Raw genomic sequence first — 16,750 nt, 5'->3', positions numbered from 1 at the left:
CAAATATCTATCCCAGCAGAGTGCTGCCCCCCTGACATCTCAGATGCTCAGGTAAGAGCCGCCCTCTCCAAAGCAAAAAACACAGCATCAATGGGACCAGACGGTGTCCCAGGCTGCGTCCTACATGAACTCCAAGAAGAGCTAAACCCAAACATAAAACTACTGTTCAATCTCAGCCTTACTACAGGATATGTACCCAAAGAGTGGCGTACAGCAACAGTGGTCCCTCTCCACAAAGGTGGTGCCTCAACGGATCCTGGAAACTATCGCCCCATAAGCCTGACTAGCTTGGTCTGCAAAGCTATGGAAAGGATCATCATGGACCTCATAAATAAAGATATTGGGGACCTACAGACACTGGATCCTACCCAGTTCGGCTTTGTTAAGGGCAGATCCTGCCTCTTAAACCTGGTCGATTTCTTTGAAACAGTCAGCAAGGCCATTGACAAGGGGAAGGTGGTCCACACAGCCTATCTGGACCTCGCAAAAGCCTTCGATACAGTACCCCACTCGGGCATTGTAGATAAGCTCACCAGCTTAAATATAAATCCCTATGTCACTAGATGGGTTGCAAACTGGCTCAAGGACAGAACCTACATGGTTAGAATTGCTGGAGCCATGTTAGACTCCAAACCAGTTACAAGTGGCGTCCCACAAGGCTCAGTCCTGGGACCTCTCTTGTTCGGTATATATTTCTCGAGGTACAGGCCAACACAGAAGGACTGTGGCTGACCAAGTTCGCAGATGACTGCAAACTGGGCGCCATAATCGAATCTCCAGCCGACACAAGCATCCTCCAAAACGGCCTCATAGAAACAGACAACTGGTGCCAGAGCCATGGCTTCAAACTAAACGCCAAAAAGTGTATAGTCATCCCCTTTGGCAAAAACAAAGTGCCCACAAATTACCACATAGGTGGTAATCCATTAAGTACAGAAGAAGTAATTAGGGACCTGGGGACCCAAGTTGATAGCAATCTCTCATTTGACAACCACATGGCCAAAGTGGTTAGAAAAACATTTTATAGAGCCCACCTAGTCATGAAGGGATTCACATCTAGATCAGGGGAGGTCATCGTGCCTCTTTACTCATCCCTCATCAGGCCCATAATAGAGTACAATGCCCCTTTTGGGATGTACCTTACCAGACACCTGCAGCAACTGGAAAGACCCCAAAAGTACCTCACCAAGAGGATCAAAGGGCTCAAACAGATGCCATATGCTGCCCGGTTAAAGAAACTCCAGCTCTACTCAGTGGCATACCGCCTGCTCAGAGGCGATCTGTGCCTGACATGTAAAGCCATGTCCAACCCGGAATTAATGGACATGCTGCACCTCAGAAAATCCAAATCCCATCGAGCTACGGCTCGAGACTTGAACCTCAGCACTGAAATAAATAGGACATGCTGGAGGGACAGATTCATAACCAAGAGGCTCCCTTCACTCTGGAATAAAATCCCAGTCCAGGTTAGGCAGAGTCCTTCACTGACTCCCTTCAAGAGGAATCTTGATGAGTGGATGGGAGATCGTAGGTTTACCCCGGGTAGAGGCACAGTATACTAACCTCGAAAAAGGGCATAGCAAAATTAATTTAAAATGGGTGGTGAAAGCCAAACACACTCTGGCTAAGCTTATAAATGCCCTAGGGCAGATAGCCTAGTATGAACCTATGAACCTTACACAAGCATTCAGGAAGATCATCTCGTCTGACCTACAACATCAGATGTTTTATATAATATGTAAACTTCTGTAGTGGTTGTAATTCAGGAAATGGCTCATAGATGCCGGGAAAAAAATACTTTTGAACAGTTTTCTCAGCCACTGATGTGGTGGTTGAGCCATATGCCTGCAAATCATTTTAAATTGTATTTCAGGCAATGAATCAAGATTTCCTACAAGAATTCTCTCTTGGTAGCTGACACATAGGTTCATAGGTTCATAGGTTCATACTAGGCTATCTGCCCTAGGGCATTTATAAGCCTAGCCAGAATGTGTTTGGCTTTCGCCACCCATTTTAAATTTATTTTGCTATGCCCTTTTTCGAGGTTAGTATACTGTGCCTCTATCTAACAGTGACACAGAAGTGATACCCGGGGTAAACCTACGATCTCCCATCCACTCATCAAGATTCCTCTTGAAGAGAGTCAGTGAGGGACTCTGCCTAACCTGGACTGGGATTTTATTCCAGAGTGAAGGGAGCCTCTGGTTATGAATCTGTCCTCCAGCATGTCCTATTTATTTCAGTGCTGAGGTTCAAGTCTCGAGCGAGCTCGATGGGATTTGGATTTTCTGAGGTGCATGTCCATTAATTCCGGGTTGGACATGGTTACATGTCAGGCACAGATCGCTCTGAGCAGGCGGTATGCCACTGAGTAGAGCTGGAGTTTCTTTAACCGGGCAGCATATGGCATCTGTTTGAGCCCTTTGATCCTCTTGGTGAGGTACTTTTGGGGTCTTTCCAGTTGCTGCAGGTGTCTGGTAAGGTACATCCCAAAAGGGGCATTGAGGTTCAAGTCTCTCGAGCGCGTAGCTCGATGGGATTTGGATTTTCTGAGGTGCAGCATGTCCATTAATTCCGGGTTGGACATGGCTTTATACGTCAGGCACAGATCGCCTCTGAACAGGCGGTATGCCACTGAGTAGAGCTGGAGTTTCTTTAACCGGGCAGCATATGGCATCTGTTTGAGCCCTTTGATCCTCTTGGTGAGGTACTTTTGGGGTCTTTCCAGTTGCTGCAGGTGTCTGGTAAGGTACATCCCAAAAGGGGCATTGTACTCAATTATGGGCCTGATGAGGGATGAGTAAAGAGGCACGATGACCTCCCCTGATCTAGATGTGAATCCCTTCATGATCAGGTGGGCTATATAAAATGTTTTTCTAACCACTTTGGCCACGTGGTTGTCAAATGAGAGATTGCTATCAACTTGGGTCCCCAGGTCCCTAATTACTTCTGTACTTAATGGATTTCCACCTATGTGGTAATTTGTGGGCACTTTGTTTTTGCCAAAGGGGATGACTATACACTTTTTGGCATTTAGCTTGAGGCCATGGCACTGGCACCAGCTGTCTGTTTCTATGAGGCCCTTTTGGAGGATGCTTGTGTCGGCTGGAGAGTCGATTATGGCACCCAGTTTGCAGTCATCTGCGAACTTGGTCAGCCACAGTCCTTCCGTATTGGCCTGTACCTCCGAGAAATATATACCGAACAAGAGAGGTCCCAGGACAGAGCCTTGTGGGACACCACTTGTAACTGGTTTGGAGTCTGACATGGCTCCAGCAATTCTAACCATGTGGGTTCTGTCCTTGAGCCAGTTTGCAATCCATCTAGTGACATAGGGGTTTATATTTAAGCTGGTGAGCTTATCTATAATGCCCGAGTGGGGTATTGTATCGAAGGCTTTTGCGAGGTCCAGGTAGGCTGTGTGGACCACCTTCCCCTCATCAATGGCCTTGGTGACTGTTTCAAAGATATCAACCAGGTTTAAGAGGCAGGATCTGCCCTTAACAAAGCCGAACTGGGTAGGATCCAGTGTTTGTAGGTCCCCAATATCTTTATTTATGAGGTCCATGATGATCCTTTCCATAGCTTTGCAGACCAAGCTAGTCAGGCTTATGGGCGATAGTTTCCAGGATCCGTTGAGGCACCACCTTTATGGAGAGGGACCACTGTTGCTGTACGCCACTCTTTGGGCACATATCCTGTAGTAAGGCTGAGATTGAACAGTAGTTTTATGTTTGGGTTTAGCTCTTCTTTGAGTTCATGGAGGACGAGCCGGGACACCATCTGGTCCCATTGATGCTGTGTTTTTGCTTTGGAGAGGGCGGCTCTTACCTGAGCATCTGAGATGTCAGGGGCAGCACTCTGCTGGGATAGATATTTGCCCTTTGGTGGGAGAAGTTTGCGCTGAACCTGTCAGCTAGGATGTTGGCAATGTCTGTGGGTTTGGTGTATTTTTTGTCATTTTGGACTAATTCTGAGCATATCCGGGAATTACCACCCAGGTTCCTAACATAACTAAAGAAAGCCTTGTGATTATCCTTAGTGTCCTGTGCAATGTTTCTCTCAAGCTGGCCTTAGACAATTTTATGTGTGCCCGTAGTTTTTTGCTAATACTGATCAGTGATGCCTTCCCTTTTTGGGATTTTGCTTTATCATTTAGTAGCTTCTTCCTTCTATTGTATAGTTTGTTTATGGCTGGGGTCCACCAGACAGCACGCCTGCCTTTGGAGGATTGGGTCTTGGTTTTATTTGGGATCGATGATCCATGCATTCCTGAAGGTGTTCATAGAATGCGTTTATAAAGGATTCTGCGGTCTGGGCAGATTTTCCACAGGCCCGGGGCTTTGAAGGATTCCACCTCAGTTTTGAGGAGTGTAAAATTTGCTTTAGAGAAGTTTTTCACTGTGGTTTTCTGGGCAGGGGTGGGGTCGGGATGTGAATATCCAGTGAGATTAGTTTATGGTCTGATCTTAACAGTGAGGGATACATTTCTGGTCTGGAGCATAGAATCCCCATGTTGGTGATGATGAGGTCCAGTACGTTTTTCCCTCTTGGAGTGATAACAAGTTGTTCCATAGCATTTGAGTTTATAAATTCTAGGAACCTTTGGGCTAGGGTGTTGGAGCTAGAGTAATGCTCCCAGTCTATGTTTGGGTAGTTGAAGTCGCCCAATATAATGGTGTTTGGAGAGACCTTCATATTTTCCAGTGTTCTCAGGAAGGCCGAGTGGGGTTCCTGGGTTTGGGAGGGTGGTCTGTAGCAGGCTATAAACTGGAAGGCAGTTTTACCCACTGTTAGTTGCACATGGATAGTCTCTGATGCTTCGTGCTTTGCCACCAACCTGGAGGTGTGGGTATCTTCGATGAATATCGATACTCCCCCTCCTTTTGTGGTTCGGTCCAAGTTTTGGGGCCGAAAAGCATGGTATGAGGTATAACCTGGTAGTGCTGGGGTGCTCTCGGGAGCCCTGAACCAGGTTTCTGTTACTGCACAGATATCGATGTTCTCCATGCTAAGGAGAATTTCGAGTGTGTGCATCTTGAGGTTTAGACTTCTGGCGTTGAGCAGCATTACTCTTAGTTTCTTATCCCTTGTGATACCAATGGAGGTGGGTTTGTCTTTTGAGCCTTGCCTAAAAAAGGCACTATAGGGGTAGCAAGAGCCTTTGCCAATATCCGAAAGCCCAGGGGTGACAGGTGCAAGCCGTCCCTAGCGAAGCATCGTGGCTTGTCGAGCATATCATCCCAAGCTGACAGGCATTGGATCCCCTTTGAATGACACCAGTACTTAAGCCAGTTGTTGAAATTGATCATCTTGTCTTCATATTGTGGCATCATTCTTGGTGAGGGTAAGATGCTACTCAAGGTCAGGGTCATACCGGCCTGGGCTACATGCTCAGAGAGCTCATTTATGTCTCTTTTCATGTAGTCCAGGGAGGTACGTCTCAGGACATTCACACCAGCATGGACAATGACTGAGTCATATTTGTACTTGCCTTGGAGTGACCTGAGTGCTTGTGTTATGTGGCGGATCCTAGCACCCGACAGGCTGCTCACTGTGACCCTCTCCTTGTTCAGCCTGGTGAGCGGGACGTCAGTGTGCCTGACAATAGAGTCACCTATTACAAGTGTATCAGGTGTGTTGTTTAGTCTTAAGGGCTGTGACTGTTTGGCACACTGGCTTTGTGAGAGATGTGCTGCACGTGTTTTGTTTTGGGGTAGCGGCTGCTTGGGTGTCTGCTTTGGAGGTCTCTGCTGCTTCGGCAGATCTTTATTTAGAGCCTCCGAGTATGTTTTTGTGTGATTATGTGTTTGGTTTGCTGTCGTGGTAGGTCTATGTGAGACTGGAATTGTAGTGAGTATGGTTTCCTTCTCCTGACTGGTTATGCCAGTACTGAGTTGAGAGAGCTTAGCCTCCAGTTTGGCTATATGGTTGCATCTCTCACATGTGTTGGAATTTGTTGGGAGGAGGAGAGGGTTGTCTGTGTACATGAGGCAGTTGTAACATTGCCTCAAGATTCCCAGATTCACCAGCTTGACTGGAGAGGAGATTGACAACTGACCTTTGGACATGCTAGAATAATATTGGGAATTCCTTAATAATTGAAAACCAGGGCCAGTGGGGAGTGAGGGTGTAGTGCTTTTAATTTTTAGTGCTGACTTATATAATTGCTTTAGTGAGCAAGTGCCAGGTAACTTAAGTGCAATGTGTTACAGGTAACTTAAATGCAAAACGACAAACAGTAACTTTCTTTCAAGTGAAACAAGGAAATAAGTACAGTAAGCAATGCAGATATCACTAGTGAGCCACAGAAGCTGAGAAGCGTGTTAGGTGGAATTAGCGTTCCAGGGAAATAACAAGCAAACAAACAACAAGCATATAAACAAAGCTATATTCAGCAGGCCTGGATCTAGTCTATGCTACAGCAAACAAGGTGTACCAATTTCCGTAAGATATAGTTCAAATATTCAGGCACTATAAACCCTTAACCAGAAATTCCCAGCTCAGAAGGGCAGAGTCCAGCCTCTTTTCCCACAAGAGTGCAGACCACAAACCTTCTTAATGTAAAATAACTGGCCTGAAGCCCAAGTGCCTAAACCAGAACTAATACACTTTAAGAATAACAGACACTGGGCTCTCAATCAGCAGTTCCCAACTTAGAAGGATGAAAGCTACCTGTCCTGCCACCACAGTGCATGCCACAAACCTTCCTAATGTAAAACAACTGGTCTGAAGCCCAAGTGCTTAATCCAAAAGACTTAGAATGACAGCTAAACTTTAATCAAGTTACTACCAAGCAGTAATAAATACAATTGAATACTTTAGAGAATGCCTGGATTAGTGCTCAAGTTACACAAACAAAGCTAGATCCAGCAGGCCCGAATCCAGTCTATGCCACAGCAAACAAGGTGCACCAACTTCAGTAAGAAGCAGTTCAGATATGCATGCACTATAAGCCTTCAATCAGAAATTCCCAGCTCAGAAGGGCAGAGTCCAGCCTCTCCTCCCACAAGAGTGCAGACCACGAACCCTCTTAATGTAAAATAACTGGCCTGAAAGCCTAAGTGCTTAAACCAGAATTAATACACTTTTAGAATAACAGACACTGAGCCCTCAATCAGCAGTTCCAAACCTAGAAGGATGTAAGCTACCTGTTCTGCCACTACAGTGCAGACCACAAACCCTCTCAGTGCAAAACAACTGGTCCAAAGCCCAAGTGTTTAAACCAGAAGGCTTAGAATGAGTTACACCAAGCAGTAATAAATACAATTGAGTACTTTTAAGATGATGCAAAAGTAAAAAAGTAGGTAGAAACACAAGTACAGTAAAAGCAGATTAAATTTTTTTTTTTTTTTTTTCTGAACAAGTGCTGAGATCAAAGAAACAGATTTGAGTGCTGAAACTAGAAAACTGGCTAGTTATAGGGAAAAAACTAAGCTAGAAGGCTTCCCTCCAACACAGAAGGGCTTGGGGGCTCAAAAGCCTACAAATAGTCTATACCACTTAACAGGAAAGGCAGGAAACAAGGTTACATTTTTTTTTTTTTTTTTTTTTTCTGTTTCCCAGATGCTCTCTTTGTACACAGTAGGAGTGCCTGAAATCAGAATATGATCTCACTGCACTCAGTTGAGTGAGCAAATGAGATGGGCCCAGAAGGAGTATCCAAACACAAATTTACAAGGGGGCGGGCAGCTGCAAGGCCACTAAGATTAACACCAAAACAAAAACAGGGAGGGTGGGTGGGACAAACTGAAGAGCAGAGTGAAAACTTCCAGTTCAGCTAAATATTCCTTCCACACAGTTAAAATCAATTTAAATACTGTATTTTTGGGGGAAAAAAAGCAGATAAAGGTACTTAAATTCTCTTATACGTCCAGTTGAATATAGCAAGTTCTTAGCCGGCCAAAGCTGAGGTTTTTAGCAGAAAATATTTCACACTGTACCACTTAAATAGGCAAGGACAGGAAATCAAAGAATGTGGCTACCCCCACACCTGCAATTACTAACAAATAATAAAATTCAAGCAGCACTAACTGAAGAGCAGAGTGAAAACTTCCAGTTCAGCTAAATATTCCTTCCACACAGTTAAAATCAATTTAAATACTGTATTTTTGGAAAAAAAAAGCAGATAAAGGTACTTAAATTCTCTTATACGTCCAGTTGAATATAGCAAGTTCTTAGCCGGCCAAAGCTGAGGTTTTTAAGCAGAAAATATTTCACACTGTACCACTTAAATAGGCAAGGACAGGAAATCAAAGAATGTGGCTACCCCCACACCTGCAATTACTAACAAATAATAAAATTCAAGCAGCACTAACTGTGACTTTTACAAACTTGTCACCGGAAATGAATTTGTATTAATGAGAAATCAAACAAGCTGACAAACATCTGTGCTATAATTTTGACGAAATTCAAAACAAAAGGTTAACTGCTACTTATCATTTCTTTCTTATTTCTCTTGATTAAAAAGATATGTATATAACTTTACATAAGATCACTTGTCAAGCCAAGCTGCTTTACTGTCAAATAAGTTAAGATCTCCACCTAGAAAGTGACTCATTCAATGTGTCATGAAAGAACAATTGAGTTATTTATAGGTTTTTTTTGCTTATTTATATATTTTACAAGTAGGTGAACTAGTCAAAAGGATCCATTTCAGCAATGACTTGGTTGAAATAAAAAGAAAAAAAATGCGGTGCTCAAAATTATCAAGGAATTTATGTTTTGTTCAGGTGCACATTTGTGCAGTATTTGCATAAATAAATCAAAATGCATACATTCACCAAATTCAGTCCCTGGAATTCAGAAATGTTTAGAAGTGGGAAGCATTAACATAGCCATTTTCCTACTTAGGGTAAGCCTTTATGACTCTTCAGACTGCTCTACCACTAAGGCTTCCTGCTAGCAGGGCCTCAGCATGGAAGGTTATCTTGTCTGCAGAACTGAATGCTAAAGCAACAACCTGAGGGAGTAGCTAATGCAAATTAACCATGAGCTCTCCTCCAGAAATGTCAACAGCTCCCAATTTATGCTGTCAAGCTATTCAGAGAATTGCTTAGCAGTGTAAAATTTCAGGAGGAAAAAGACAATGCCATGAAAGACAGCAGTCATCTAATCACTGTTATAGAAGCAGTTGTAGTGCAGACAAGTTCAAGACAGTCATTGGGGTGAGGGGACGGTTGTGTGTGTGTGTGTGTGTGTGTGTGTGTGCATATGTCTGTGTGTGTGCATGCGTCTGTGTGTGAATGTGCCCATAAGTGTGGGTGATTGTAGTGGGGCTTGTTTGCTGATGGGGGCGTGTGTGTGTGTGTAATTGTGTGTGTGTGTGCGTGTGTATGTTCTTGGGTACCTGGATGTGTATATGTGTGTGAGTGTAGGTGGTGCCTTTGCCAGTGATTGGCTGCTTGGTACATTGCTGCCATCACATCTGACACCACTAGTGTTAGAAAAGTGTGATTTACAGGCATGCTAATGAGTTGATAATGAGTTTTTTGTCATTTTGGCCATAACTGTCTTTGAAACTCATCTTCACACTGCAGCATAAATTGACCTAGCTGGTAAAGCTGAACTTCCTGATTGTGGTTTTTCATAGGAAGTCACTGCTGGTAGAGTGAACTGCACAAGAAGTTATTTCTTTCTTTGGAGAGATTTCTGCTTTTTCTGGGTTAGTGCAACCTTGGAGTTATAAGTTTGGAAGGTGTGGGAGGGTGGGATTGGTGCCCTATAAAAAAGATTGCATTTTGACAATTTGAAACTTCATCCAGTCATAATTCTTCCTTCCCTGTACCCATACTTATAATGTCAAGATAACACAATAATTGAGAAGTTAGAAAATCATATACAAAAGGAATCAGTGTTAGCATAGAAACAGAAACTGCACCGTCATGGATTTCCTATGCAGAATAGCAACTGGAGAGATTAACTTGATAAGCCTAACACAAAATTGAACTTGCCAAAATGTACTGTAACAGCATTTGCAAAGTCTGTTTAGCTGGCCTCTCTAGAGTAGTAATGAATAAAAAAAAAAAATGACATCATAGCTGCAATTCTTTCATTCATTTATTTATTCACTCCCCAATACATGTTAGCCTTTTCATGTCACACATTACTTTTTAAGTGTATTAGGACGTCAAGTAAGTTTATTGTGGAAATGCCACATTAATGCGAATAATTCAAAACATATTATTCTCCTAATAGGCAGAGCTTTGAAAAATATATTTTATGTTTCCAGTATATCCTATATAAAAGAGTTTCAGAAACTATAAAATTGCATTTTATTTATTTCATTTTTCTTAACCAGGTTGATTCATCTACACCTCTCCCTATATCCAGAAATTCAAGGTTTATTCTATTTTATTCTGAATTTGTTAAGATAGAGCACTGATCCCATTGGACCCATTAAAGTTTCAGGTCAGGGAAAACAATAATTGTATAACATTATACATAGGGTGAAAGACAAAATGTAATATAAACATATATTATGTTATATTATACACTTAAAGAATATCATAGTTGGTTTGAGAGAATAAAGGCAAAAAATAAATGACATTATATGCAGAAGGAATGAAAAAACACAATATATACATGCATTATATATAGGGTGGGAATCAGATTTGGAATGCTGAAAGAATCGCAATCAAAAAATAGAGCAGAAGAACTGAAGGTATGTAGATGGAAGGAAGAGGTTTAGTTAAATGACCAGAGAGACAGCAGTTGCATTTTTCCCAAAGTCTTGAAATGTGGTTTTATTTGTGAACTGAAAATGGGTAAGAGGAATGATATTTAAGAAAAGAAAGGAGAGCGTCCCACAGTTTGGGAAAAAGGACTGAGAACGCATGGTCTGTGCAGTGAAGACTAGTTTGGGAGAGTGGGATGAGAGGACATGAGAGGTCGATATCTTTACAGATGAGGATATTTGACCAGGACACAAGCAGGTTCCATCACTCTTTATTTTTCAATAAATGTCATGGGATTATGGGATTTTTAACAGCCCCCCCCCCCCCCCCGAGTAACCATCAATGCAGTTAGATGGTCCTTTGGTTTAACTTGGCACCTTTGCATACTCCTAATGTTATACTACAACTGCAGTTCTGGAACATAAATCCAAGTACCTAGTATGGGGATAGAACCTACAGCATTCTGATCTTCACTAAATTGCATGTAGTTTGTTGAGACACATTTTGTTAGACTCACTATGGTTATGATGACCAATAAGAGATTTGGTAGAAACTGTTTAAACTCTTTACTCTGTCAAAGAAATTTGAATTATTAGACAATTAAGCCAACTAATGCACTTAAATATCCCTCCACTGGCTATATACACTTTTAAGTATCACAGCAGTGAACAAATAGGAGTAGTTTATGTGATGGTTTAGATGTCGAACATATAAAAATGGGAGTACCATTAAAACAAATGAAAAACAAATGTAAACTATGTTTTTGACATCTTAAATTGCCATTCAGTCTGATGTTTCTGCCTTAAAATGACTACATTGAGCTGCAAAAACAGATATTCTCCAGATGATGGCAGCAAAGACTAATGTATTTCTCAACCACAACTATCTTTTTTTTCTCCTTTTCCGTGCCCTCTAAAAGTATGTTAATAGTTTCTTAAACTATGCAGAGTACATGATGGTGGTATTAGAGGTTTTACTTTTAAACTGGTATCTTACCGTTTGGCTGTTGATCTGAACATTGGGTAAGAGGATCACCATTTCTTATGTCTTGTCTTCTAGTACGTCTGAAACAGAACAAGAAAAGAGCAGTGGAATGAATTACATGCAGACACTTGATTACTAAAATAAATCTGGAATGGTTATTTCACTGAAAAAATGTGTAAGGACTGTGGATATCATACATGAGTAGTAGAAGCTAACATATGCAAAATAGTGATTTCTTGCCCTCAGTGGGCTATTTGACATGACAATATAGGAAAAGTTAACGTAAATCAAAGCGCCGCTGCAGTATATGTTTCACGCAAAGTTATTCAAAAAGAGCCAACTTATTTAGAAAATCATGTTCAATCATATACTGTTATTTTGTAAGGTTCTCTCTTAAAGTAACATTTGGGCTGCATCTATATTAGCATTGCTCATAAGTAAATACTAGGCTAGATGCTCTTGATGGTCATTTTAAGCCTAGCCAATTTACCTCAGAGGTGAGAATCAAACCTTGTACCTTGTGTCTGTGAGGTAAAAACTTTAATTAATATGTCAAACCCCCTTGCTGTATGTCATTCAAACAAGTCAATGAATAAAAAAGTCTAACTTTAACAGTGATTTTTCACATATAATCTTTCAGTTGTCTTATGCTCATATATTTCCAACAAATCTGAATTTGACAGTTTTGTGTAGCAAAGAATAAATGAGTGAGCTTGTTCCTTCTCTGTTAATTTTTTCCTGTGGATGAACAACTTAGTGACTGTTAAATTGTTTGCTGTTTAACATTCCTTAAACTGCTTTGTTTTACATGTATGTTTATTTTTGCATAATCTTTCTGTGTATTCCTCTAGGTGAAGTGAGTTTTGCTGTTGCTGTTTGCCATAAACACAACAGAAATTTATAACTACATGAAAGAAAATGGATCAGACTGTTCTGAAATGTCAAAATGACTTCTGTTGCTACCATACTCAAGTCATTTGTTTCACATATGACAACTGCATTTTGCTCTGTATCTCATTAGAAACTTACCGCTAGCCATGCTTCCTTTAACACAATGTTGCAACTGTTTCTGACTGCAGTGCTTTCTGGCTGGAGAAACAGATGGGTTGCTGCAGTACATAGACCATGAATGCATTTGCTATGCTGATACAGCTCCTCGTATTCAGTTATATTAAAACAGAAGCTTCAAATATGATACAGTCTGCCTCTGATTTTTGTATATAGCAATCACAGCAGTAGTTAGGCAGATTGGTGTATTGGGCAGTCACCTGACTGGTGTTGGTGCCTTTCTGAAGAGCTTAAAAAAGAAAAGAAAAAAAAAAAGAACCTGCCCCCCCTCACCCCAAACAACCCTAGCTCTGGGTTTGACATAAATTGTTTTACTAGGCTCCTGGGCTCTTGTACAATTACTTCTTTTTGACAGCCAATGAAAATTTTGAACAAATAGTAAATGGCAAACTAATTTTCTACAGATGATTATAACGTTATAAAATCTGTTCTGTTGAGAACTTAACCTGCATTTTTAAATATTTTACTTGTTATACATAGGAGAAGATGGTTTAAACTGGTGTGTCTTAAAGCTAAGGTTATGGGTTGCCAAGGACTTTCACCCTGTAGATCTGCGACCGATTCCTTTAACTTCCAAGTATGTATTATGAGATTTTATGCATGTGAAATAACCACACAACTTGTGCTGTCCATAGTGAGAAGCCTTCATGGTTAGAAGGTTTACCTGGGTAACAGTCAAGTAAAACAAGAGGAAATAAAAATGTAAATGTAGTTGAAATCACAGTTGTTAAATGTTAGTATTCCATGCATTTCACACCTTATAAAGTCTAAGGCTGTGCAATTAATTTTCCATTTCTTCAAAGCAAACCTGTCCTCGGTCTTGCAAAGGCAGCAGCATTATGTGCGAAGTTTTACGTATCCCATTGCTTGGTAATCACAATTTATATAATCAGTGAAAAGTTTAACAGCTGTTTCAACTTCTAGTAAGATACTTTACCTAAATAAGTATTGTATTTGTATGTATGTAGACAAGGTATTAACTAACTTTTAGAGAAAAATACGCATTTCTTACATTTAAAGTCAAATAAATCAGTGTGTGTTAGCATTATGTCACTACACACTAATTTTCTCAAAAATGATTGTGCAGCATCAGTGATAAGAACTGCAGTGCTTGACAGAAAACTACCAACAACCTTTAGTGTATTAAAAGATAAATCTGTTCAATAGTAAAAAAATAAAATAAAATGCTTAAACATCTACAATATACAGAAACCAGGAAAGTGAACTCACATTGATGAGCTGAGCTTTCAAACAAGACTTAGCAGTCACACAATTCCTACAGTGGCTTTTTAGCATATAATAAAAATAAATAAAATAATTCCTAGGGAATTTACACCTCCCATACCACCTAACATTGCACTTACAAACTCGTATACCACTGTATCTCAGTAAAAGATCAACACTGTACTGTTTTGTTTTTAGTGGTTAAAAGCAGTGTTGCCTAAGTGTTTTAAGTCAGAAATGTTTGCTGTATCAGAGGTTGATCAGTCTTAATAACAGAATGTTACATAGATCCACATCTACCATGCTTGTTTGGGTATTATAATACTAAGAACAGTAAACAGCTCTATATAGCCTTCTCTTAGTGTAGTAACTAATCACAAAATTAATGAGCAAAAAGTCAAAGATGTTCAAGACACTTAAGGAGGTAAAAGTAAATTAAACAGGAGGAAGTACAATCTAAAAACAGGAAGGCAAGTGACAGAGTATTAGAAAGTTCCATAAAAAAGTGATGATGACAAAAATATTCTGTAGGTGTAAGAGTATGAAGGAGATGTTGCATTTTATCTGTCTTTGGCCTAGCACTCTTGTGTGGGGTCATTTACTGCACTGTTATAACTTGCTGATACTTGTTAACCTCTGCTATCTCTGAAAAAACAAAAAAAAAAATCTTGCTTTTTTCCCACTTTTCTGAGATTTAAAAAAGTTCAGTTACAGGCTTGCTGTTCTTGAACTGTTTGTAAGTTTCTGTGAGGCCATTTTTTGCTTGGGCTAAAGGAAAGGCTCTCTGTTGATTCAGTGGCAGTGAAAAACATTGAGCAGCCTGCCTGCCCCTGTGGGAGTGGTTACTGACTTGAAACTGTAGTTTTATTGGCCATTCTGGGTCAATTCCAAAACTCCATCTTCCTCTCTTAAAACGTGGTTGCCTCGTGGTGTTGGTGTCTTTTCAGGCTTGTTGGCTGTTGGTGAAGCACCCACCAAGAGAAGAAAACGCTGAGAGAAGAAAGGTGCCACTTTTGAGACTTTAAGTATTTTTCCTCTGTTTATTTGCTAAGTTTTTCTGCATAGCCGCCTATTTTGAGCATTTTCTGGCTTATTAAATTTGATTTCTGCATTAGTAACTGTATTTAGAGCACAACCTAGAGCTGTTTACTAAATTTCCTGTTTGCACTTATTTTTAAAATCGTTTTTTTCTCAAAACTTGCATTATATCTGTCTTTGGCCTAGCACTCTTGTGTGGGGTCATTTACTGCACTGTTATAACTTGTTGATACTTGTTAACCTCTGCTATCTCTGAAAAAACAAAACAAAAAAAATCTTGCTTTTTCCCACTTTTCTGAGATTTAAAAAAGTTAAGTTACAGGCTTGCTGTTCTTGAACTGTTTGTAAGTTTCTGTGAGGCCATTTTTTGCTTGGGCTAAAGGAAAGTCTCTCTGTTGATCAGTGGCAGTGAAAACATTGAGAAGCCTGCCTGCCCCTGTGGGAGTGGTTACTGACTTGAAACTGTAGTTTTATTGACCATTTTGGGTCAATTCCAAAACTCCTTCATCTTCCTCTCTTAAAACCCTCTTTTGCGCGGTTTTCGCGTTTTTGAGCATAGCGCAACAGCGGGCAGCGCCGCCTAATTGGGTTTAAACTATTCCTGGCTCCACAAAGTCTGCTCTTCACTTTTTCCCTTAGAACTGCTCTATCTCTCAATTTAAACACCATATTCTCATTCTAAGGCCCTTCACTGGTCCAATTAAGTAATCCTACAAGTTAGCACTATTAAACCATAAGCACTACTTACTCTTATACTCTCTACGATTACCCTGTCCTCTATTGGTCCGTCTTAAATTCAGTTTCCTTATTACTCTAGCATGTCCAAAGGTCAGTTAATGGTTTCCTCTCCAGTCCAGCTGGTGAATTTGGGAATTTTGAGGCAATGTTACAACTGTCTCATGTACATGGACAACCCTCTCCTCCTCCAAACAGGTTCAAATATATGTGAGAGATGCAACTATTTAGTCAAACTGGAGGCTGAGCTCTCTCATCTCAAAACTGGTGTAACCAGTCAGGAGGAGAAGGTAACCTCACACAACACAATTCCAGTATCACATAGTCCCACCACATCAGCGAACCAAACACATAAATACACAAAAACATACTCGGAGGCTCTAAATAAAAATCTACCTAAGCAACAGAGACCTCCAAAGCAAACATCCAAGCAAACGCTACCTCAAAACAAAACACACACAACACATAACCCACAAAGTCAGTGTGCCAAGCAGCCACAGCCCTTAAGGCTGAATAACACACCTGATACTCTTGTTATAGGTGACTATTGTCAGACACACTGACGTCCCGCTCACCAGGCTGAATAAAGAGAAGGTCACAGTGAGCTGCCTGTCGGGTGCTAGGATCCGACACATAACGCAAGCACTCAGGTCACTCCAAAGCAAATACAAATATGACAGTCATTGTACATGCTGGTGTGAATGACCTGAGACGTACCTCCCTGGACTACATGAAAAGAGACATAGAGGAGCTCTCTGATCATGTAGCCCAGGATGGTATGACCCTGACCTTGAGCAGCATCTTACCCTCACCTAGAATGATGCCACAGTACAAAGACAAAATGATCGATTTTAACAATTGGCTAAAATTTTGGTGTCATTCAAAGGGGATCCAGTGTCTGTCAGCCTGGGATGACATGCTCGACAAGCCACGTTGCTTCGCTAGGGACGGCTTGCACCTGTCACCACTGGGCTTTCAGATATTGGCAAAGGCTCTTGCCACCCCCATAGTGCCTTTTTAGGCAA

General features: G+C 41.0%; 1 protein-coding gene across 1 annotated transcript in view; it reads right to left on the bottom strand.

The window, feature by feature from the left end:
• Positions 1–16,750, bottom strand: part of SEMA3A (semaphorin 3A) — a 1,172,288-nt gene that overhangs the window by 110,701 nt on the left and 1,044,837 nt on the right. The window contains exon 15 of the mRNA XM_044088352.1: positions 11,673–11,740. Coding sequence (XP_043944287.1) covers positions 11,673–11,740 — 68 coding nt within the window. The remainder of the gene's footprint in view (positions 1–11,672; positions 11,741–16,750) is intronic.

Source organism: Protopterus annectens, chromosome 11.part0, assembly GCF_019279795.1.
Source record: "Protopterus annectens isolate FY-2018-M chromosome 11.part0, PAN1.0, whole genome shotgun sequence".
NCBI lineage: Eukaryota > Metazoa > Chordata > Ceratodontiformes > Protopteridae > Protopterus > Protopterus annectens.
The sequence above is the reverse complement of the archived record's forward strand: the minus strand, read 5'-3'. Positions and strand labels throughout refer to the sequence as shown.